General features: G+C 46.4%; 1 protein-coding gene across 9 annotated transcripts in view; it reads left to right on the top strand.

Annotated features, from left to right (window-relative positions):
* Positions 1-25,062, top strand: part of TDRD5 (tudor domain containing 5) — a 1,318,580-nt gene that overhangs the window by 1,069,980 nt on the left and 223,538 nt on the right. For 4 of the 9 annotated variants that reach the window (XM_085601794.1, XM_085601793.1, XM_085601791.1 and 1 more), the window contains exon 14: positions 7,729-7,785. The exons of the other annotated variants lie outside the window; for them this stretch is intronic. In XM_085601794.1, the coding sequence (XP_085457920.1) occupies positions 7,729-7,785 (57 nt within the window). The remainder of the gene's footprint in view (positions 1-7,728; positions 7,786-25,062) is intronic. 9 annotated transcript variants of the gene reach the window in all.

Below are 25,062 nucleotides of genomic sequence, written 5' to 3'. Positions count from 1 at the left end.
TGCTTTGACTCTTTGGATCCTTACCGTCTCCCTCTGGCATGCATATGTGCCCTACAGAGCTTACAACCCTCCTTATCTGCGATACCCCCGGCAGGTTCACCTTCAGTGCCAATTGGACCCTCTGAGTCCACCACTGGGCATCCTCTGGCTCTTGCACTAACTTCGCCTTGAGTGCCAAGCTCCATGCCAGTTCCCGGAGCCTCGATGCCAACTTCACAGATGCATGAGGACGAGGTGCCCATTGTGCTCTCCAGCTCCAAGTCAGCTCAATTACGACCTCAACCGAGGCCGTGCTCGACTTCTGTTGAAGATCCTCTTCCCCCACTTAACCTGCCACCTTCTCAAGAAAGTACACATATGTTGCATTCCCTATTTGGTACTGATTCACACAGTGATTACAATGCCAGTGATGAAACAGGGCAACCATACCATGAAGAAAATTGGTAGGATGACCTTCATGAAGCCAGTGGCATTGACACGACCCCCTCACTTGCCAAACCCCTTTAGCATGCCTTTAGTGGAATACAGCCACCTAGTTGGAGGCAGGCACTTACAATTCTTGCCAGGTTGGCAGACCATCTCATTGGACAGGTGGGCCCTGCAGATTGCCCAGAAGGGGTGCACCTTGCCCTTCATTGCCACTCTACAGCACCTTCCACTGTCTCCAGAACGATTGAAGGAGGACCATTTGTCCGTCTTACAGCAGTATGTGCAGGGCCTTTTGGGGCGATCCCGAGGGTGCCTCCACCAGAAGTAGGTTATTAACGTTACTTTCTAGTGCCAAAGAATTACAACAGTCTTCGTCCTATTTTAGACCTGTGCCCTCTTAATGCCTTCCTCTGAAAGTTAAAATTCAAGATGCTCACACTAGCCAAGGTCTTTGCTGGCCTCGACCCTGGATGGTGTTGTTAGACCTGCAGGATGCCTATTTCAATATACCCCTCCTGCAGGTGCATCAGCGCCACCTGCAGTTTGTGGTTGGACAGGAACATATTCAGTTTGCTGTGCTCCTGTTTGGTCTCACCAGGGAAAGTGATGGCTGTGGTAGCAGATCACCTTCGGAAGTCAGGGGGTTCCAGTCTTCCACTACCTGAGTAGCTGCTGAAGGTGGATCGCCCCTAGCAGTCATCAACCACCTCCAGAATACGACAAACTTTCTGTCGTCTTTGGGTTTCACTATCAATGTGCTGAAGTCTGGCTCCTCTGACGCTCCCCTTCATCAAAGCCATTCAGAACACTGGTTTGGTTTTGTTCCATTTCCCCAGAAAGGAGAGTCCAGGACATTTGGACAAGGATCCTGACCTTTCCGCCTCTGTCCTGGATTTTGACTCTGAGGATATTGGGACTGATTGCCCCCCTGCATCCTGCTGGTAAAACATGCCAGGCGGCATTTGCGAGCTCTGCAGTAGGATCTAAAGTTTCAGTGGACCCACCATCAAGGGGACTTCTCCAGCTACATCGAGATTTTAAAGGAGACTGTGAAAGCTCTGCAGTGGTGGTTATTGGAACACGATTGGGTCTGCAGCAGAATTTTCTCCTTACCCCACCCAGAGTTGACAGTGGTGGCAGCTGCCTTAATTTTAGTTTGGGGTGGCCATCTGGGAGTAGGGGAGATCAGAGGCATCTGGTCTCTGGTGGAAGCTGGGCTCCGTATCAACCACCTGGAGCTCCAGGCCATCCACTTGGCATTGAAACCCCTCTTTTCATCCTTCAAAGGGAGGCTAGTACAGGTGATGAAGATCAACAGCACTGCCATGTGGTACTGCAACAAGCAGAGCGGTGTGGGGTCCTGGGCCGTGTGCCAAGAAGCACTATGCCTCTGGAAATGGCTGGGGTGCTACAGAAATGTCCTGGTGTTGAACCAACTGGCAGGATCTCTGAATGCCAGGGTGGACAAACTTAGCTGTTGACACCTAGTGGTTCACGAGTAGCTATTACTCCCGTAGGCGGCACAAGATCTGTTCTGCGAGTGGAGAGAACCTTTGCCCGATCTATTTGCCTCCACCTAGCATATGCAATGCCAGGAGTTCTGTGCAGTGGAGTTTCAAAAGCATCTCTGCCTGGGTGGAAATCGGGACTCCTGTATGCTCTTCTGCCAATGCCACTTCTGCCCTGAGTTCAGAAGAAGATCCTGTCCGACCAGGCCCAAGTCATCCTAGGGCCCCGGATTGGGCATGGAAAGTAGGATATCCAAAACTCCTGGGCTTGAGCATCTGTCCTGACTGCCGCATCAGGAGGACTTGCTGTCACAGCAACAGGGCAGGGTTCTTCACCCGGGCCTTTGCAGTCTCTATCTTCATGTATAGAGATTAGGCGGCGACAGCTGAACATCTTTGATCTTCCTCTGGAGGTGGTTGATGTCATCTTGACAGCTGAACATCTTTGATCTTCCTCTGGAGGTGGTTGATGTCATCTTGAAAGCCAGACGTCCCTCGACACAAACTGTATACGCCTGTCGTTGGGATAAATTTGTGGTTGGGTGTAGCACACATCCAATTGATCCCCTACAGGCTAAGTTATCTGACGTTCTGTTGTTTGTTTCATCTGTTGCCTGTCAAGACTTTGCCTTGCGCACAGTTAAAGGGTACCTTTCATCTCTTTCGGTCTTTTTAGGGATGCCAGACCAGCCCTCAATATTTAAATTACTGTGATGCATTTTTTGAAAGGCCTGCAACACTTGTTTCCTCCCTCCCCGTTTGTCATGCCACAGTGGGACTTTAACTTGGTTCTCACACTTTTGATGTTCACTCCCTTTGAGCTGCGTCACAGTTGTCCTCTGCGGCTTCTTATCCTTAAGTCAGTGCTCCTTGTCACCATAACATCGGTGTGACGAGTGAGTCAGCTGCCGGCTCTCTGATTCCATCTGCTGTACACCATGTTCTTCCCAGATAAACTGTATCTGTGGACGTGAGTATCCTTTTTGCCAAAAGTTGTGACGCCTTCCATGTCAGTGAAGCCGTCACCCAGCCAGTGTGCTATGCTCCCCTTACCCCTTTAAGGAGGAAAGATTTTATTCTTTTGACCACAAAAGAGCGCTGAGATTTTACATCAGTCATACCAAAGAACATCTGGTGGACCAACAGCTCTTTATGGGGTTCGAAAAAAACCAAAGCTGTACAGAAAAGGACCATCTCCCAATGGATTGTACTTCGCATCAAGATCTGCTTCACATTGACCAATAAGAAGACTCCAAGCACTTTTCTCCAGAGCCCAGGCTGCTTACACTGTGTTGGCACTCAGAGTTTCTGTCCTGGACATTTACCAGTAGGCTACTTGGGCGTCATTCCATATGTTCACAAAGCACTAACAGCCAGGTTTTCCGATAGGGGAATTTTGCCTGCTCGGTCCTACAGGTATCCATTCAAAAAGTGAGGATTCTCCAGTTAGAAGTGTCCAACAGAAGAACAAGTTAGTTACCATCAGTACTGCTTTTTCTGGTAGAGACTCTAACTGTGTACTCATCAACCCACTCATCCTCCCCATTCTGTGAATTGGACTCTATTCATTATTAAGATCCCAAGTCTAGGAATTTGCACACTGGTCAAAGCCAATTTGCTTTTGGGCTTGCTGAAATGCATTGGGAGTATTTTGACAACCCTACACTTTCCGTGGTTTAAGCTTTGATTTAGTGCAAACAACATTGGAGTGCGCGGCTTCTTTCTCCGGGCCAAGGGAAGGTGAAATTTGATGTCTTTCGGAGATCACGTCCGAATGTGCACCGCTGCTGCCAGGGCTGGGGATTACAGTGAGAAGGTGTGGATTGGATATATATATATATCCAATCCACACCTTCTCATTGAAATCCCTGATGGCAGAAGTGCACCTTCGGACTAAGTAATTGATCTAACTTGTAGAAGCACGTTTCCCATATGCATATAGACATATGTTGCAACACATGTCGTACTCGAGGATTGACTACCATTTTACTTACTGCGATTCGTCCCGCAAGGGACACGGGAAATTTCAGCTACTTGTGTATAATAGCGTCATACACTGTCATAATCACTTCCCATGTTATATTTTACCTTGCACATTTGTGTACCCAAGTTTTCTAAGTGTGTTATTTGCATCTGTAGAGGTATACCTTCAAGATCTTTGGGGCTACCGGAGTGAGAGTGTACATCATTGATTTTGTTAAGTTCAGTTTGAAACCAGTAAGCGACCCACATCTCACTGTGTTCCCTCTAACCTACCTCCAGCTGATGGCATACAAAGATATAATAAATAATTTGTTTCTGACTAATACTCCATTGTTTGTATGCCTGAAACACGCTTTCTGTGCCAGCAGCTCAGTAGCTAACGCAAATATTAGAGGGGATCTCCCATCTGGCTAATACCTAGTTAACAGTTCTCACTGAGGCCGTGATTTCATTGTATAGGAGTGCGACCTACTTTAGAAACCTTCCCAGCTTATACCTCTCCAGTATCTTATGCCAGTTTACAGCGTTGAACACTTTCTGCGCATCCAGACTAGATAATGCACAGGTCTCATTTGTCTTACCTACATAGTCCTTTGTTACAAATGCTCTCCTAATATTTGTGATTGTTAGGCTTCCCACAAATCCTGTCTCATCTGTATGTAATGTCTCCACCACCTTTGCTAGATGCTTTGCCAACATTTTTCCCAATATTTTAGAATCTGCATTAATCATTGACAGCAGCCTATTGGATTCACACACTGGCGATCGTTACCTGTACTGGGGAGAACGACCATTATTGCTTCTTGAAGTGTATCTGGGTGTTTTCCCTCCTTGACTCCTTTGTTATAAAGGGACCAAGATCTATGTACTCATTTCCTGGTGGTTTACCCATTCCCATATGCTGTATAGCTCTTTTTATCTTCCACTTCTAGAGGGATGTTAAATTCATTTCTCAGTTCCACTGCTAATGTGGATAGTTTTGCTTCACATAATACCTTGTCAATCATTCTGCTACCATTTTGTTCTTGTTTGCTGTATAGAGTAGCGTACAATTCTTTAAATCAACTCTTGATTTGTAAGTCTCCACCCCGCTTCATCCCCTATAGTTACTGTGCCTCTGTATCCTTTTTCCCTGTATATCAGTTAAGCCAGTAGATGTCTGGCCTTGTTACTGTGTCTGTGTTGTTGTTCATTGTATAGTCTGTAGTCATGTTTCCTGGGCCTTCCCCAAGCTTCTTCTAATTCCTCCATTTTCTTGTTTCTGGTATTTTGGTCTCCTTTTCCTAGTTCGATCTGTCTATCCATTATCATTACTTCATTCTCTAACTTAATTATGTTGTCTGTTAGTATTTTCCTGATCTCAAAAATCGAGTTCATGCCCCTTCTCCTTAGTGTTACAGAGCACCCCTGCTGATGTTTCTGTGTCATTGTTTATAGAGAGTAGCTTTACTTAGCTCTTTTCTGTATGGCCGGTCTTGGAGAGCCATCATTTGTGATCTCCTTTAGGGCATTCACTCGTTGTGACTTTCCAGCACCAACTTAATTGACAAGGGAGCATAGTATTCTCATAAATAAACTATCTGTTCAGAATGGTTTAGGAAAGGAATGTACTCTTGTGTCTCTGTGTTTTTACTCTGCAGGTCTCAATAAGGTTCAAACTGTCCATTTCATTACACCGGACCACTGAGGATGTGCCCAACGGTCTAACAGTCACCCTAGCGTTGCCTAATTGGTTATTTAGTATCTAGTTAAAATCTGCCATCCACAGAATTCCTTACTGTATGTATATTGAGTTCTGGCCTCTCTTCAAAGAAGTTTGTAGATGCATATATATTGAACAGTACTATAAGTGGTTCATTCAGGTTTCCTACTTCTCCCATGTTTCTGCATTTCTCGTCCTTGAATGTGTTTTCTACCTTGAACAGTACTGTGAAAGCTATCCAGATTACTATACCCCTAGCAGAAGGGGTGAACCCTGCATGCCAAAGTGTTCCTCCACCTCGCCTAGAGTTTCTCATATTCTGTTATGGTCTATTGTGTTTTTTGCAGCATTACTATTGAAGCGCCCTTCCTTTTTAAGTAGGACCAAATCTGTTGTCTTTTGATGACTCCATTTATGCGCTTATCATTACATGATATTACTACTGTCACCATCTTTAAGGTATTATGATCTTCCTATTGGCTGAGCTTGCAGTTGCCTAATTATCTAAAATGTGTGTTCTCCCGTTATGTCCCTTTGCACCTCAACTTCCCTGTCCTGTGGGCCCCACCCCAGATCGACCCTCACAATGGATATGTTAAGTGCTTATCCCCTTCCAATTTCAAACCAGCTTATTCTATTACTCTCACAGATGGACATATCATATATATTTCTGACCCTGTAAACTTTGCCCCGCCCCCTCACCATGTATTAATGTCAAATATATGAATATCCTGTAATAAACAATGCATTACTCAGCCAGTACCAAGTTCTCAGTATAGCTCATGGCATCATTTGGATTCTCGACAAAATGTTGCTTCTCGTCTGTACATAAGCATGTCATTGGTAGCAGAGCATACAATATATTGAATTGCTGCAGCTTTGTTTTTGCTTCCTTAAGTGGTATTCTTCTCTTTTGTGTGACCATACAGCAATCAGTGTAGCATTAAATGATTGCCATTGTATTTTATGTCTTTCTATTGTCTTGCAGCTGTTTGTATGTGGTTGTTATCTCTGTACTTTTGCATCTGATCCATTGTCTTCCTGGGTGGAGTTCCTGATGAGGGCTTTTGTCCCGCTATCCTCAGCACTCTATCTATAATTCCCTGGTGTCTTCTAACTTGTTAGCAATTCAGAGTGTTCATCTGCATTGTGTCCCATTATGAATATTCTACTTTCTGTTTTGTGTTCACTAATTTTATCTAAGTCCTGTCGCAGCAATATTAAATTCATTACCAACCAGTCTGCCTTTTGAGTGATCACCTGGTTTCCCTCTCTTATAAATGTAATGTAATATGGACTTGTAGAGCGCTGCTGGTCACCTGTGAGGGTATCCAGGCTCTGAGTAGGTGAGTGTGGTGATGCTGGGCCTGAATACAGGCAGTCTCAATGGTCCTGAAAGAAGATTAATTGAATAGCCAGGTCTTCAGCTACTTGCAGAATTCAAGAAGTGAGGTGGAGGCCCTGATGTGTTGGGGGCCGTCGTTCCAGGATTTGGCAGCTTGGTAAGAGAATGATCGATCTCTCATTCTGCTTCTGTAGATGCGTGTGTGTGTGTGTGAGAGTAATGCTGAATGAAGTTGTCTGGTGGGTTGGTAGAAGTAAAGCTGGTGAATGAGATAAGGTATGCAGGCCCGTGTTGTGTAGTGATTTGAATGGGCGTGTGAGAAGTTTGAACTGGCAGCACTTCTGGATGGGGAGCCAGTGGAGCTCTCTGAGGAGTGGTGAGGTGTGGGTTCGGCGCGAGAGGTCAAGGACTAGCCTGGCGGCAGCGTTTTGAGTTGTTTTAAGTTGTTTCAGGCCCTGTGTTGAAAGATACTGGCTTGCCTGCACTTCCTCCTGTGTAGATGACCACGCACCACTTGTCTGCACCATCTTCGCCAAACCTTCTTTTATAGAATACTTATTGCGTGTGGACAGCGTGGACCCCCCTTATTTCCGAGAGGCATCAGGTTTATGTGCTGTGCAATACAGATGTCACCACCACTCCTGCTCGGAGGTCATCAGTGTCACCACCTACTCAGGGCATCAATATAGCAGTAACAGTTTCCCCACTACCATTTGTTGGTGGGCCCTGCATTCACTAATGCATGTTCTTGTTTTTCACAGGTTCCCAACCTTCATTTGATTAATCTCTCTACTGTCTCTGATTGGCAGAACAAGCAGGTGAGAAGGGTCACCAGCCTTCAATTCTGGAGGATTGTCTATGTCCTTAATCCACAGGGTTATCAGATCTTGCTCTGACCTCACCATTCTCCCTCCCTTCCTCATTGTCTTCACCATACTCTTCTTAGTTACAGTTTTGGGGGCATCTCCAATGGAGAAGGACAGGTATCTACACTCTTCTTCTCTTTTGGGGGGATCTCTTCACTCCCTCTGGCTTCTCTCCATTAAACTATACTGCCTTCTCCTAAGCCTTCCGTATGGCTCCTCTTATCGTTCCCTTCTCTTTCTGTTTTTTCATGTCTCTCTAGAAGGTCCTTATCCTGCTCAGCTTCTTATATGCCCCATTGCTGTGTAATGGCTCTGCTCGTTGTAAATGCCTGCCTTGATGTCTGCTGTGACCCATCTGATGCAGACAAGCTTCATGGTTTGCTTCTGAAATGGGAGCTCAGTTACATGCTTTTAGTATCTGTTGTGGTGTTATGCATGAGGTGCTGGGCCTCATTCCTAACTTACTGCTCTCAAGCTCACACCACAGTTGCTCTGGGAGTGTTCCTCCACTGCTCCTTTGACTTCTTTCAACCTTCACTGTCTTCAGTACACTGTATTTGGACTCTGTTCAGCTGCAGTGCGCTCGCCACTTCCTGTATTGGCTCCCCCTGCACGCAAGGCCTGCTGGTCTCACTCAACCTGGGGGAATGGGAGGGAAGGTATTGGAAGGAGGTGAGTGCAAGAGGTAATGCGTTACCTATCTCCTAGCAGCACAGCAAGATTGCCTTAAAGCCCTCTCTGGCCCATCTCCTACATGTGAGCCTTCCAATCCACCTCCACACGGGGGAGTTTTACCACTCATGAATCGATTGCTGGGCCTAGTCCTACCTTTCAGTGTTCTCGAGCGCAGACTACAGCTGCTCTGGCTGTCCCTCTCCACCTGCCTCTCTGGTCTCTGTCACCATCCGCTGTCCTCTGATCACCATGCTCAACAGTGGTGCGCCCATCACACACTGCACCTGCTCCTTCCTTACATGAGTCCCACAGGTCTAACACGCCTCACAATCTGCTATCTCTGGTTCCTTGTTCCGGGTCTTTCCTCTGTTCCTCTTAAAAGAAAGGTTCTGCCTAGCCATCCCCAAGACCATTGCCTTTTACTTTTAGCTAGGGTGACTATCTCTTAGCGACACAGCAGACCTCAGCAGAGGTGTAACCCACTAGGCAGTAATTTTGGCACCTCTTTGCTAGTAAACATATTTATTATCTCTGATCTGTTCTTTTTCCTGCTGGTCATTGGGGAGATGTGTGCTAACTAATTAAAATGCATTCCGTTGGCTAATTAATTTTTAGTGACAGCAAAGTGTGCTACCTTATGAAAAAAACAGCTGAGGTAGTAAAGAAACATCAGAGTCTGCAGGGTGCATTTGATCACTTGTCTGTGTAGGTCGCAATGTGATGGAAGTCTACCATTGTGACGTAGGTGAAGAATTGCTAAATGTAAGAAAACCACAGTGCAAGGTTTGCATTCCCTTGCGAGTCTTTTCTTTGCTTCTCCTTGTGCATTGTTGAGTTTTCTTACTGGATCATGTGTTTATTTGAAAGTAAGCGTGAGGACTGATAAGCAACGATTTCTACTAAGCACATGGCCGGTGCTCATTTAAAAGCATTGATGTTCTCCTGTTGGCAATGTAAGTTGTGCAGGCTACTTTATCTTTACGTTCTGTGCATCAGTTGTCCCACATGCACTCTGGGTGTCCATTTTTTGTCTTGTGCCAAGTGAACAAGTGTAGCTTGATATGTTATTAAACTTATAAAGCAGCATGCTGAGAACAGCAAGCGAAAGCTAATGAGAGCAATGGATGCACATAGGAAGAATAATCCGAGGCTGAAAACCTCCTCCCTTCGTATCAAATTGACACTGACCTTGATCTAGACCTATAAACTTATAGTGGCTTTGAAACTTCTCCAGAAGGGGATATTCCTAACGCCTGAGAACATCCTTCAGATGAAGTTTGTTCCTTTATGAGGTGCAGAAAGCAGCGGAGATGCTAGAATTGTACTCTTGCCATTCATTGACATGCTCCTGCAGCCTGTTTAAGTTGTTGGAAGAAGTCTTTCTGGGCCTAACGTTTCACAGCAATTGCACTCCTAAACATGCTTACGCGTGATTGTGATCCTAAGTTCTTGTCGGCACAACCATCGCTAGAGAATTTGTAGATACAACAATCATCAGTCAGACTGAATCCTACTTCATTTACCATAGACTAGTGAGTCTAAAGGCTTAACTCCATGGGCATGACAGTTTTTACCTGGGCAGTTCCGCTCCACGCACTACCAATTAATTGCATGTTGTTTCTTGGTCGGTATGTCCATGCCTGATGGGAATTAGCAAAGATGGCCATAAATAGTCTCTCTGACCATTTGAAAAAGCTCTCCTCTGAGTTGGTGAGTGATTATTCAGATGCTTCCAAACAAATCTTGAGTTGTGACCTGGATTCAGCTGATAGCTTGATCCATGGCCTCAGCAGTCACCCTTCTCTGACCAACCTAGATGTGTCCACCGGCCTTTTGGTGAAATTCCAGGTAGCATGTCTTTTAACAGTGAGCTTCTCTTTAGGCAAGGCGAATTATTTTTGTGCTTGCTGGGCCAGGCCTTACCACAGCAAAGTAGTTATACCAGTGCCTGCAGCTTCTCCACGGGACAATTGCAACCTTTCCAGTGGGTGCAAATCTTTCATTAGTTCTATTGCTCCTCTTGAATCAGGTGCTAGATTTAGCGACACCAACAGGAGAAGTCCCTCTTCCCCCAATCTTTTACGGGACCTGCTTGTTAATACCAATTTGACTCTTTTTCCATCCATCACTAGCTTCCAGTAAGTAGGAGGATGCCCTACTTCACCTTCAATTGGGAGCGACCATAACAGATCGCCGAGGGCTCTAACTAATCAGCCAGGGCTTCGCCCTCCCCTTTCTGTCCTGCTCCCAGACATCCCTCCGGCAAGGAAGTCCTTTCCAGTATACTCCTCTTTCTTGATGTTTGGAGTCCTTGTCCTGTTAAACAAAGGGGCCATAGAAGTGGTACTCTTGGAATAAAGGTTTACACGTTGCTTCTTGGTCTTTATGGGAGAACAGATCTCTCGGGCCCATTCTGAACCTCAGGCTCCTAAACCTCTTCATTCGGCAGAACAAGATCAAAATGCTGTTTCTGATCAAAATGCACTGGCACTGAAAGTAGTGAATTGGTTGATGTTCGACCTCCAGTATGCCTATTTCCATCTGCCAAACCTCCCTGCTTAGAGGTGTTAACCCAAGTTCACAATGGGGTCCTAGCATTACCAGTTTGTGGTATTGCCTTTTGGTTTAATGACGGCTCTGTGGATATTTAAACAGATTTCTGGCCCTGGTGGTATCTTCCCCAAGGAGTCCATGTAATTCCATCTCTGGAGAACTCGCTGGTGAAAATGTGATCCCCTGATTGTGTTGCAGACCATCTGCAATGCACCTTGACCCTTCTGCATAATCTGGGCTATTTTTAACATCTAGAAATCCCAACTTCTTCCCACACAGAGACTGACCATCATATTTGCTGTGTTGAACCCAACCTGTGTGAGGGCTATTCTTCCTCCTCAGAGGATTGCAGATATTTGGGATATGAATGATAATTCAGAAGCAGGCTTCAGTTCCAGTTCTGATTGTCTTCCACCTGTTGGCCTTGATGGCCTTGTGCATCCTATCCTGTTGGTGCTGTGCATGAGGTAAAATATCAGGATCCCTTAGTGGTCACTGACACACCAGTGGCTCATGTTTCAGGGCAGACTCTTGTCTCAGTTGCAGATATTCTACTCTGTCCTCTTGTTCCTTTATTGATGGATGTTCCCCTCCAATCTGATGGTGGATAATCCCTTCAGTCCTCCACAGTCAAAGGTCCCTGTGGTTATGGATGTTTCTTCGCAGGGCTCGGACAGTCGCCTCTGAAACATGATGGTCTTTAGTCCATATTCAAGCAATTGCTGCACATCTGTGTGTTACGATTGGAGACTGTCTGCCTTGCCCCGAAGGCCTTTCTCCCTTTCATCTCAGGGAGCACCATTCGAGTTCTGTCATACAATGCAAAGCAATACATTTATATAAATAGTTGGGGTGATGTGGGTTCCGGGACTCTATGTAGGGAGACCTCAAACCTGTGGTGGTAGGCTCTGCCACTGGGCATTTTCCCTTTGGCGACCCACCTAGCTGGCATCCTCACTCTGATGGTGAATGCACATTCGCATCTCACTAGAGGACCACGAGTGGGAACGTCATTGCAAAGTGAAGGACATGATCTACATAGTGGGATATTCATGCATGGAACTGGAACACGATCATTAACAGGAGATGTTCTTGGTTTTATGCCACACACTTTGAACCAAATGGTTCTGTGAGAGATTCCGTCAGTTTCAACTGGTCACGGGTCTCATAGACACAAGCCTTCCAATTGCTCTCCTTTTGAGAGTCTAGCAAAATGTGTGAGATGATTGAACAAAACTCGTCCCTGTAATGGGTTGCGGGGATCTGGTGCATTAATGTGTTGGAACGCTGCAATTGACCCCACATGGGTAATCCTGCTTTTGCAGTAGGTTGCCTTTTCCCTCCTCCACTAACCTCAAATGCATCAGTTGCACTCATGGAGATTAAGTGGTGCCAACTATAGATCTTTTGTGTACTGCTATAGATGGCGGTCATTATTCCTCACTGGCTGAAAACCTGCTTCAGAATCTGACTATGCAGGCCACTAGTTCAAATTTGTTGCTTGTGAGAGTCTGAGGGTTTAAACTTTTTGGAGTATCATATCGGGTACTTTTTCCTCAAAGGACTGTGATACCATGCCTTTTCTGCCCCAATGTCTTCTTTGTTCAGCAATGTGATTTGGATTTGGTGTTAATCTTCCCTTTGGCTTCGCTGTTAAAACGAATACACAATTGCTCCGTTCATTTACTTAATTTGAAGACTGTGTGTTGGTGGCAATCATTTCGGCCATAGAGTCAGCAAATCACAGGCCCTGTCAGCCTAGCCACCTTTCACTGATTTCTGTCCAGACAAGCTAGTACTTCACACCTTCTTAACTCCTCCTCACCCCACCTGGGAAGAGGAGAGGCTACATAGACTGGACTCCAGGCATTTTGTATCTTAGCCCATTGACCTTACAAGACAGAGTGGGCTATCACCTGGTAGTGGGCCGTGATGGCGCAAGGCAAAGTGATCACCCTGTCTGTAAAGATCTGTTTTGCCTTGGCTAAGGAAGACTCTCTAGCTTCCATTTGTGCTCACTCCAAAAAGGCTGTGGGCCTTATAATGCTCTCACCTGGTGGTAGATATCTACCAGATGGTTACCTAATCTTCAGTGCATAGCCTTGCAGAATGGTAGTGGCAGCCGTCGTCGTTGCATTGTGAAGCGTAGCGGTGCGGCGTGCGGTTCCCTCAAGTCGCGGTGCAAGCAGCGGCCTCAGTGAGACCAGGGCTGCAGTGTGGAGTGAACGCAGTGCTCGTTGCGGTGCTGACAGATCACAGTGCAGGCGACAGAGCCAGTTGCAGGGAGATGGTGTCGGTCGGTCTGGACTGTGGTGTGGGACAGGGTGGTGCGTCGTGAGACTTACGAGCGGTGCCCACAAGCCACGATGCGGTCACGGGTGTCGGAGTCAGCAGGCAGCGACGGCGTCAGTGAGACCAGTCTGACGAAGTGAAGCGAGGTGGTGCAGAGTGCGGTGCCCATAGGTCTCGGTGGAAGCAGCAGCATCGATCGTCGTCGGTGAGACCAGGGTTGCGTTGTGAGATGCCCTCTGCGGTGCCTTCAGGACACAGAGCCAGCAACGGAGTCGGTTGCTTTCCACCCTCTGGGGCAACTAAAACCACGGTTCCAGAGGCGGTACCGAGGTCGGTGGAGTCGTCGTGGTCCCTGAGACTTCTGAACAGGAGGCAACCTCTACGTCAAGCCCTTGGAGATACTATGCACAAGTAAAGAAAGTTCAGTACAGGCCTTTCACTGCCCAAGGCAGAAGCAGCAACTGCAGGTCAACCCAACAAAGCAACAACACAGCAAAGGGGCAGTACTCCTGGCAGTTCTTCCAGCTCTTCTTCTTGGCAGGTTCCTTGATTCCAGCAAGTTATAAAGTTCTGGGGTTTGGGCCCCAATATTTATACTGCGCTTCTCTTTGTTCTCTTGGGCAGAGAATGTCTGTGCCCAGCCCAAACCAGTTCTGTCCTCTCATGCCCGGCTTCCTGGCAGTAGGTGGAGACAGCATTGTCTAAGGCAGACCAGACCCATTCAGGTGCAACGAAATCTTCTCCCACTACTCAAAATGCAGCCTAGGTCTTTTCAGCCCAACCTCACTCATCCAGGAAGGGCAGGACACACCTCGACCTCCCAGTGGCTGTCTGAAGAGAATGCACATCCCCAGCCCCTGTCACTCCAAAGCCAGGCAGTCAATCCACAAACCCAGCAGAGGCACTTTCTTAAAGTGGTATTTTCAAACAGAGAACATAAAAATCATCTTTACTTAAAGATGTATTATTACATTCTGAGTCCAGGCATACTAAACTCCATTTTTCTATTCTGTCACAATGAGAATATATGCTTATAAGATGTTATAAGCAAACTCCCATTCTGTCCTATGGGACAGATAGCCTTTCCATAGTTAAACACGAAATGCACTGTAATTTACTACTAGGACGTCACACACACCAGTACATGTCCTGCCTTTAATGTACATGGGCCTGCCCACAGGGTACCTTGGGCCTACCTTGGGGGTGACTTACATGTAAGAAAAGGGAAGATTAGGGCCTGGCAAGTGGGTGCACTTGGTAGGTCGACATGGCAGTTACAAACTGTGCGCAGACACTGCAGTGGCAGGCCTGAGAACCATTTACATTGCGGCTTGTGTGGGCAGCACAACCAGTGCTGCAGGCCCACTAGCAGCATTTGATTTACAGGCCCTGGCACCCTCAGTGCACTTTACTAGGGAATTACTAGTAAATCAAATATGGCAATCATGGAAACACCAATCCACAACACAATTTACAATAGGAGCACTTGCACTTTAACACTGAACAGCAGTGAGAAAGCGCGCAGAGTCACTAAACCAGCAAAAAACAGTCAAAACCGGGAGGTCAGAAAGCAAAAGACTGGGGAAACACGCCAAAAGGTGCCAGGTCTAACAATGACCTTCATTCTTGTGGCACAAATTTGGGCAAGACAGCTGTGGTATTCCATGTTGCTAGAAATATGGGTGTATCCTCATGAAAAGCCACAACTGACACCAGATCTCTTAACTCAGTATCGGTGACCGCTTTGTTGTCATCCAGACCTTTGGAGGTTAAATTTGGAAATCTGGCACCTGGTCCTAGAGTTTTAATATCTTAAACTCCCAGAAGAGTGTATGCAAATTCTGTGTGAGGCATGTAAACCCACCATGCGTGCCTAGTATGCTGCAAAGTGGAAAAGATTTGGCCATCATTGGTAATTGTTAGGGGACAACCAATAGACCCCTTTAAAGCATCTGTTCAATACATCATCTGTTATTTATTGCACTGCATTTGCAGAAAGCAGTGTTGGCATACACTTCTATTTGGTTACACTTAGCGGCAGTGGCAGCTTGCATGCAGAATAGAGGATATGTGTCTTTATCCAGTATCGGGGTATCTTTCATAGATTCACATGCCTGAATCATTCCGCGTCGTCATAGTGGGAGTCCCACGGTACAAATGACATAGCAGTAAATAGTAAAAAGCATTGGCATAGCCAATAGGTCTCGCTTTTGGGACCTTCTAAGTATTTAGTTATCCAGCACAATATCCTTGGTGCAACAACAACTGTTGCATGGCTAAGCACTTATAAGGTCCCAAAGGCGAGACCTATTGGCTATGTCAATGCTGGTTATACAAGTACCCAAGGGCGCAATGGGCATTTGTACCCACTTTGTACCTCTGGGGCACTTTGATATTATATAAGGGGCCGCAAATGCTTGCACAGACGTTTATCGAATAGCAAAAGCGCCGGCTCACATAAAGCACCAGCGCTTCATCAGAGGGTGTTCCATCATTCGCATGGGGGCGCGCCTTATTATAGACATGCATCTAGTATAATGGGGTAGCCCAGTGCCCCTCAGAACCTGGGTGTAAAAGAATGTGGAGAATGTTGGTTCTGTCAGGTATAGAATTGTTTTTTGGTTTAGTCAAAAAACAACAAATAAAAACGTTACTCAAACCTTTCTGTAGTAATCAACGGAAAGGGAAGATAAGAAAAGAAAACACACCAAAGATGAATATTGAAATTTGTATTGAGGGATAAATCAATATATTCTTTTACATTTTATGGAGTAGAAATACCTTTAGAAGGCTGTCACAGTTATTGAACACACACATTGTTTGGACGGCGCAAGTGACTGACAAAAGTGTGAAAAAAGTGAGAAATATAAACAAAATATATACAGTGCTGTACGGATGGTTAAAAATGGCCATTCAAAGGTCATCCATTCCTATGTACATTAATCTCCGAGCCGCTTGGAATTTAAATTTACATATCACGTAGAGCAGAGACAGTAGGGTCAGGATTAAGACCAGCACGTTGACTTTTCGACCCAGAAAGTGCGTGTTTGGCTGGTAGGCACAGCAGGTCTTCCTCAGGACAAGGGAATAAACAGACAGCCTGCACAATTAAAAAAGGGGTGGAATTAGATTTGTATTTGTCATAAAGGAAAGTACCAGCGTGGTATGTTGACTGTGGACCTACCCGAATCAAAGAGAGGAAGGTCTTCAGGGTATAATTCACCGTGTGTTGGATTCATTGAAGAAATTATTGCAGTGAGCTCCTTTATGGTAATGATTCACATCAATAGGGCAGCAAAGGTCGTTAGCTGGCGGGAAAGGGGAGTATGTGTCAGTATTTAGAAGAGAGTCCATGTATGAACGTGACGGCAGTCAGACACTCAATACGCATTCCAAGGCAGTGACCTCCCAATTTGTGAGGCGTCACTGGTGGCCAGGGAAGGACAGGGCTGCAGTATTGCTCCACTTCCATGCAGTGTCTGTGGTTAATGCAACGTTGGTAAAAGAAGCACGTGCGCCACCAGCTGTGGCTGCTCACACTGTTATGTCGGTGGTTGGAGGAGGAGGGAATTTCATGGCGGTCTGAATGTGCTGGTCGACATTAGAGAGTTAAGTGCTGAACACCTGGCACAGGCAGGACAAGTGGCGGGGCCATCTGTTGCAACTCGTGTGAATAGGCTGAATGTGCACGCTCAGCATGGGAGGTAATGTTGGCCTCCGGGCTACCATTTAGCATCAGAGACGCAAAGGTGCTATTGAAAGCGGTGAAACTAGGGGCGTCAGATCGTTCAGTACAGGTGCAAATGGAGACAGGCGCTTGCATAGTGCGCCGAGTGGCTAAGTGACTGGACCGTCCGATTGAGATCAGCAGTGGTGCCAACGAGTTAGACGCGAAGATGCAAGTGGAAATTATGAAAAGTAATTGAGAGAAAAGAATGGCGGACTGGCTCAGGAAATGTTCAGAGTCCCGTGGATATGCTGAGTATTGGAGGAAACTAACAAGAATTTATAGTAGGGTGGGGAAAGGCAGCTACTGCCAAAGCTTTTTACCGGCGCTGCTCGGGAACTGAGAAGCATGTGCCTGGAGCGGAAGCTGGAATGAATAGGATTGGGCTGAGTGGCGACCTGCAGCTGCGGGAGCTTCATTGAGCGTGCCTGCAGGCTAATTGTTAATTGAGAAGTAAACAAGGTGCATGTTGACGGAGATAGTGATAGGGGTGTGGCGATAATTCCGCTAGGCTGGACGGTGATGTGCACCTGCGGGAGCTTCATTGGGAATCGTACACGGCTAAGCTCGGTCAGCCGGGAAGCGCTGGAAGGGAGGCAGATGGCGGCTTCTCGCGTGAACGCAAGCGCTAGGCCACCAAAAGCCTGCTGTGGCAGCACTTTGAAAACCCCGATACTAAATGTCGTGGAGCAGCGCATGCGCTGGCTCAGCGAGACCTAAAAAAGCACCAATATGATGGCCTCAAACATGCAGTTCTAACTTTGAAAGCCTCTACTAAGTTTGGTGTGCAAATGCATTTGAAATCCAGGAAGTCGCAAGATATTTCCTGGACTTTGGTCAGAACACTAAATGCTGGTCCACTATCTTATCCTGACCTGTCTAATAGGATACATCCATAGCTGGGAAGCGTACAGAAGTATTTCTGCAGTTCTTACATACACTGTAATTTTATCTAATCCTAATGCATATGAAGGCCACGGCACACAATCTTTATAGAGAGAGCTCTATATGTAAACCTTTTAAGTTTGTCTGGAAAGAAAAAAAAAAGAGAAAAACAGAAGCTGTCCCTCGTCATTTCTAGTGTATGCAGAGAGGGGAAAAATATGTTCTCCTTAAGACGATACCAGTGAAAAGATATTAAGTTTTGAACAATGGCTCTTGACTGAAGAATCAGAATTTTTATTTCAATGTTTTTTAAAAACTAATTCACATCACATTTGATAAGACCTGAAGTGTCATGAGAGGACTCCAGGTTACCTTTAGAAAGGGTGGAAAAACACCCCTCGGCCGTGCACGAAAAAACGTACTCAAAGCAGCAGCTACAAATGGATTAAAGCGGGACAGAAAAAACCCAGCACATTTGTCTGCAGATACAAAGCAATTTACTGCTTCATCATGCATTTCATCAAATAGCAGTGGTGCCGCAAACTATCACCCTGACCCGGTGGTAAACAAACGTGCAGGTGAGCTGCCAGACAGCGTCAAACACCCATGCAATTAACGCCACCAGCTAGGGGGCCACAATATTAGAGTGTTACCCACACACGAAAGGTTCGGTCTTAGAAAAAGATAGAGGCAGACTCCTTACTTGCCACGCTGCTTTCCACTTCACTTCCTATGGTGAGGGAATCAAATCTAGATTCCGATACCACAGCCTTTATGGCCTGGATCCGTGCCGCTCTGGACAAATTGGCTCCCGAGCGGCTAGAAAAGACCAGAGCTAGAGGAAAGGGAGCACTGTGGTTCGATGTTTCACTTAGAGAACAAAAACAAGCTCTTCGCAAGGTGGAAAGAAGGTGGAGATTTAATTATAGTCCTGCGGAGGCAGAAAATTATAAAAAGTCTCTCTCAAAATATAAGGCGGAGATTCTGGTGAGGAAGTCAGCCTTCTATGAAAACAGGATTAGAGGAGCCACGAATAAACAAAGGGAGACCTTTGCAATTTTAAGGGAATTAACGCAGCTGGATGGGAGGATTCCTACTAGCGACCAACCTGACTGCGATACCTTTCAAAGGTTCTTTCTTCAGAAAGTACAGGACATCATTAGGGACATCACAGTGATTCCAGCTGATCCTTTGTTGTCACCTTGCCCGGCTAGTCAGGAGTTGTTAGGGGCACTGAGTAATTTCCCTTGTATTAACAAGGAGAGCCTGGCCGTGCTTGTTGGTCAAGTTAAGTCAGGGTCCAATACAGACCCATGCCCCCCAAGGATCTTTCAAATGGCCCTGCCGTGTATTCAAACTCAGTTGCTGAGCCTTTTGAATGATTCGCTAAAGGTGGGTTATCTCCCAGTCCAGTTGAAGGAAGCCAGGGTCTCTCCACTCTTAAAGAAAGTAGGTACAGACACCAAGGCTTTAAAGAACTACAGGCCTATCTCGCAACTACCATTCCTGGGCAAAATCCTGGAAAAGCATGTTTTGAACACTCTGGCTAGCTACCTGGAGGAACATGGTTTACTCCATGCCAGGCAGGCGGGCTTTCGGCCTCAACACAGCACAGAGCTAGTAATGGCCGCCGTCAATGATGAGCTGAGAATCAGGGCGGACAATAAACAGCCTTGTGCCCTGATTCTATTAGACTTGTCAGCGGCTTTCGATACGGTCAGCCATACCATCTTATTGGACCGTATCGCAAAGCTGGGAATTACAGGACAAGTGTTCAAGTGGCTTGAATCCTTTTTGACGGGTCGTACCCAGAGAGTGCAGTTGGGAGACCGGCTATCCGAGGCAAGGGCTGAGACCTGGGGTGTGCCCCAGGGGTCCGCTCTTTCGCCTTTACTCTTCAATATCTACCTACAACCCTTGGTGGAGGAGCTAATGCATAGGAATTGTCAAATCTTTAACTATGCCGATGATACCCAGCTTTTGGTCCAGCTGGAAGACTCAAGGGAAGCATAGGAATCGGTAAGGAACCTGCTCCGATTCACTGTAAATTGGATGACCAATAACCTTCTGAAAGTAAATGCTGAGAAAACAGAGGTATTGGTCATCACAAATCGAGCCAATCCCTGGTGTGACCTGTTTTGGCCTCCAGAACTTGGAACAACACCTATTCCGGGTAGGGTGGTCAAAAGTCTAGGACTAAAGATTGATGCAGACCTCTCCATGGCCCCCCCAAGTCTCGGCAGTGGTGGGGTCGTGCACGAGGGTGCTGAGGCAACTGCGCAAGTTAGTACCCATTCTTTCTGCCCCCACTCTGCAGTCCATTGTGTCCGCCACAGTCATTTCGAGGCTAGACTATGGCAATGCTTTGTATCTTGGCTTGCCGCAGAAGTTGCTGAGGAAACTACAGGTTGTGCAGAATGACGCTGCTAGGTTGATCTATTCCTTACCTAGGAACTCGCACGTAACCCCTCTCCTTCGGAAGTTACACTGGCTGCCTATCAAGTCTAGAGTGCAGTTCAAGTGTCTTTGCATAGCTCACAAGGCAATTTTTGGCAAAGCCCCAGATTACATTAAGCAGCACCTGAGGAAGTATATTCCAGGCAGAACCCTGCGCTCGGGTACGGCCTCCAACCTCTTTCAACCTCGATTTAAGCTAAAATCCAAAGGGGGCAGAGCTTTATCTGCACTCCTTCCGCAATTGTGGAATGAGCTACCAGCTAGCCTGAAGGTAGACCCGCAGTTATTGTCCTTCAGGAAGAACTTGAAGACTCATCTGTTTAAAAAGATAACATCTCCGTCCCAAGTAGGACGGCTGGCGGAGTGATTTAGGCGTCAGTTGGTTATGTTCTTTTCTGTGTAAGCGCTTAGAGACCGATGGTGATAGGCGCTCTACAAATAGACTTTAACATAACATAACACGATGCAAGCCATAAACATAAGCAACCAGGACATTGTGAAGCAGTATGGAAGATGGTTCTTGAAGGACACACTGAAACAGGGTGTAGAACTTGCAGTACATGTGGTTGACACAGTGAATGTAGAACTAGGAGAAGAGATGTCTAATACTGACTCACACTAAATGAAATTCAGAGCTCAGGATCAAATCAGTTTACCTCTTTGTAGATCAGCACCCTTGATAAAGCATAGGAGCAGGTTAGGGTGAGATAGGAGTAGCATTGCAATAGCTCAGACACAATATCCTCATAATTAATAGCACAGGAGGGATAACGACACTGACAACAAAAAACCACGCATTGGCATAGCCAATAGGTCTCGCCTTTGGAACCTTATAAGTATTTAGTTATGCAGTACATATCCTTGGTGCAACAAAATCAACTGTTGTATGTCTAAACACTTGTAAGGTCCCAAAGGCGAGGCCTATTGGCTATGCCAATGTTAATTCTAGGATCCACCTCTTGGCAACATGGTCTTAGCTGCCCTGATGATAAGATCTGAGAAGAAAAATCTGTACAAAATCAATGCACTGATGATTTCAAAATGAATTTGATATTTATTGGGGAAAATGAAAGTTTGGCACGATATACAAAATCCTAGAGTTCGTGTTAATTATTTGGTTTTCCACCTATCGAGAAGTTGCCCTTACCTAGCAGGCCATTGTTAATTGAAATAGCCCCTGTGCTGCACCTGTTAATATGTCCAGGGTCACACGGGATGCAACGCACCAGATATGGCAAGCTGAGAGCGTGCGTGAGGGAGGCGAATCTGAGCAAGAGAGAGCATGTGAGGATGAAACAGTGTCTGACTTTGAGAGAAGTGAGCGCTTCTGAAAGCATTTGTGAAAGAGAAATGTGTTTTAGAGAAATGTGTTTGAGAGAAATGCGTGCGTGAGAGGATTTGGGTGCGTGTGTTTGAGAGAACGTGTGCGTGATAGACTGCCTCTACCAGCACTTCCTTTTCTCAACCTCTCCACTCTAGTCCCGGCCCATATTCAGTCTTTCAACAGGGACTACTGCCCTAGGACCGCCAACACCACTATGCCCTCATACACCACCAATAACCACCTGTCCATCCGGAGTCCTCACTCCGCTAATTTGGGATTGCATCACTATGACGTTATAAACAAATGAGGCAACTTTCGTGGTCAAACCATAACCCGGGTAGCCACATAGTAGTGCGAGATTTATCAATCTCCACTTGTACACACTGTTCCACCTTAATATGCACCTTGCTAAGATGGCCGCTTCAGTAACTGCCTTATCGAGCATACACTCACTTAGGCTCCTTAGCATCGCGAGACGACGCGTCCCCACATGACCCCGCCTCCGATCGGTGGCTTTATCAGTGCCGTAACCAATGCATTCCATACCATCCCGGATCCGGCGGCAGGGTAGGTCGTTGACGGAGCATTCTTGAACGCTGGTAAGTAGAGACTTTCTTTCGAGGCTTGAGCGCACTGGAAGTCTAGTTATGTAGCATGTACGGTCTGCACTTCGGGGCTAAGCTGGACCATGGGCTAAGTATGGCTATTCCTCTCTCCTTGAGTTTACACCCCTTGTTCTGTGCACACATGTGTACCAGCCCGCACAGCTGTGGTTGTTGTGACCCGCTATTGGTTGCTTGGTTACTGTTCCAATGCACCAACTGGCGCTTGCGCTACACAGTGGTAGCGATGTTGTACATTTGGTCTGCACGGGATCGACAGTCGGTTTGAGATTCCACGGCCAGCACCTCTCGGTTCTCTTTTCTCTTGTTTGTGGCCATCTGCACGCTGTGTGGCCTGACTACCTAGCCGTGTGCAGGTCTGTTTGTTTGTATGGAGACACCACATGCATTTCAGTTTCCTTTTCTTTTTCCTCCCTGTTTTACTTCATAGGACCCAAATCGGTGTCCATTTTTTGACCGCCGGGTACCATTGCAGGAATCACTAGACAACTGTATAGGTGAGCAAGTCCCCCTTTTCTTGGGTAATGTGCTAGGTACTCTGCCTTGTTTGTGTCACGCCACTCAGACTCCATGTTTTTATGCAACTAGTTGTGTTTGAGAGCCCTCTCCTTAACTTCAAGCTACACCCTTCATGTAGTGGTGCGCCTGTGAACTCTCTTAACACGAGTGCCATCTTGGTACCCTAATGAAAGGTTAAGCGATAAGTGTCATGCACAGTGTGTGCTCCCTCGAGCAATTGATTTTAGTACCAACAAGATGCATGCATGCATCCCCATACTTCATTTAAACAATGGAAATGCCTTTTTAGTCTCACTCACCGAACCAGTTACGCCTGGGAGTGTGACTGTTTTAATTCACCCTGTATTAGTGCTTTTCTAGCACTGTGAGAGCAGGTTTATGAGATAAATATCAGAGATAATGGGTACATATCCCCCCTAATTACTATGTTTTGTCTGCTGATTACAGGTTATTGACCTGAGAAAGTGGTATGTAGTTTTCACTTACCAACTTGTGTGGATAGCGTTCATTTTGGTCCTGAAGAAGTGCCCAGATCTCCAAGACGCATAAGGCACGAAACATGTTGACCGATCGAGAGTAGGGCACATACAGCTAGATGCATAGCCTCTCGTTCACTGCCACTCTCTATATTTTAATCAGGTGGTTTACCATTAGAATAAATAACTGTTAGGACCAACTGACCTGTTTTAATCACTTTCCCCTACATCTACACATACTAGGCCCCTCACCCCCACTGCGCCCTACGGCAGGAACAAAAGATCCCCGCTAAAGAGCCCCGTACTGGGTGCCCGTCAGGTATTGCAGCGCCGACCTGACGAGGGGCAGGCTCATATGATGAAGAATGACACCTAGCTTGCTAGGTGTGTGAGAGCTCTAGTTCCGAAAAGGTGAATTCCCCTTTTCTCCCCTTTAACGTAGGGCCACGTCTTTCCTAAACGCCACTTCTTATTTCTTCCTGCTCTCACCCTTGTCACCCTTGTCTCCAGAGGAACTCCATACCCTTATTGCACACTATATTATTCAGACCTTGCCAGTCCTGTGGGAAGAAGAATGTTCACTTTGATGATGCCCACAAAGACTGTATTTATTGCCTTTATCCAAAGCATGAAGCAAGGCACTGTAAGATATGCCACACTTTCCCTACTAAAACCTTGAGGGATAGAGAGGGACAGCTTTTATTATGGCTGAAAATGAAGAATGACGCCTCTTCAGATGCAGAAAGTGATACTTCCTCTAAGTCTCATAAGAGACAGAGGTCGCCTGAGGAACAGCCTGAGGAGAAAAGGAAGCAACCCAAGATCTCTCGCATGGCAAAAGAATCCCTTAATCAGGAGAAAAAATATAAAGTCTCCTCTGGGATTTCATCCCCTCAATCTGCAGGTACTTCTAAAACCAAATCTGCTAAGAAAACCTCCTCAGGTTCAACAGCCTTACTTGCTACTTCCACAACTTCGACTATGTCATCTCCCAGACCATCGACGACGATAACCTCTTCAACGGCAAGTCTCAAAGGTTCTATTTCATCAACATTACCCTTATCATCGACGACACCTCCGTCGTCGAGGGCATCCAAACCAAAAGCCTCGACGTCGACCACACCGTCGACAAGCAAACATTTGTCGTCGAGAAAGCCATAGTCGACGACAGTATCACCATCTGCAGCACCATCGATGTCGGCGACACCATCGTCAACGACGACGATGACCGTCGACAGCAACAATACCACCGTCGACGACGAGGATTTCACCAGCAGTAATGTACGCCAGTTTTTCAATGCCGGTTTTGCAAAGGGTGCGCATGGAGTTTAAAACCCAAAATATTTCACCTTTACCTCCCAGCAATCTTCTGGATGTTGAAGATACGGACGACGAGGAGGGTTAATTTGGAGCGGCTTATAGCCCCTCCCAACTCAATGTTAAATGCCAAGAGGACAATGACTATGCTGAGGAGGAGCACTACTACCAACAGTATGAAGCCCCTCCTACTCACTTTCGACAATATAGATACTTTGAGCAGCCTATGCAGCAACCTGCTCAATTCCCACCAGAGTTAATGATGGACCTCCAAAGTATGCTGCAGGACTACAGAAAGAGGTTCCCTCCTTAAGAACAGGAAATTATAGTACCTCCACCACAACCAGCAACTCCGGCACCACTGCCGCCTCCTGTGATACC

This window comes from Triturus cristatus, chromosome 4_2 (genome assembly GCF_964204655.1).
Source record: "Triturus cristatus chromosome 4_2, aTriCri1.1, whole genome shotgun sequence".
Taxonomy (NCBI): Eukaryota; Metazoa; Chordata; class Amphibia; order Caudata; family Salamandridae; genus Triturus; species Triturus cristatus.
This window is presented reverse-complemented; position numbering and strand designations above follow the sequence as displayed.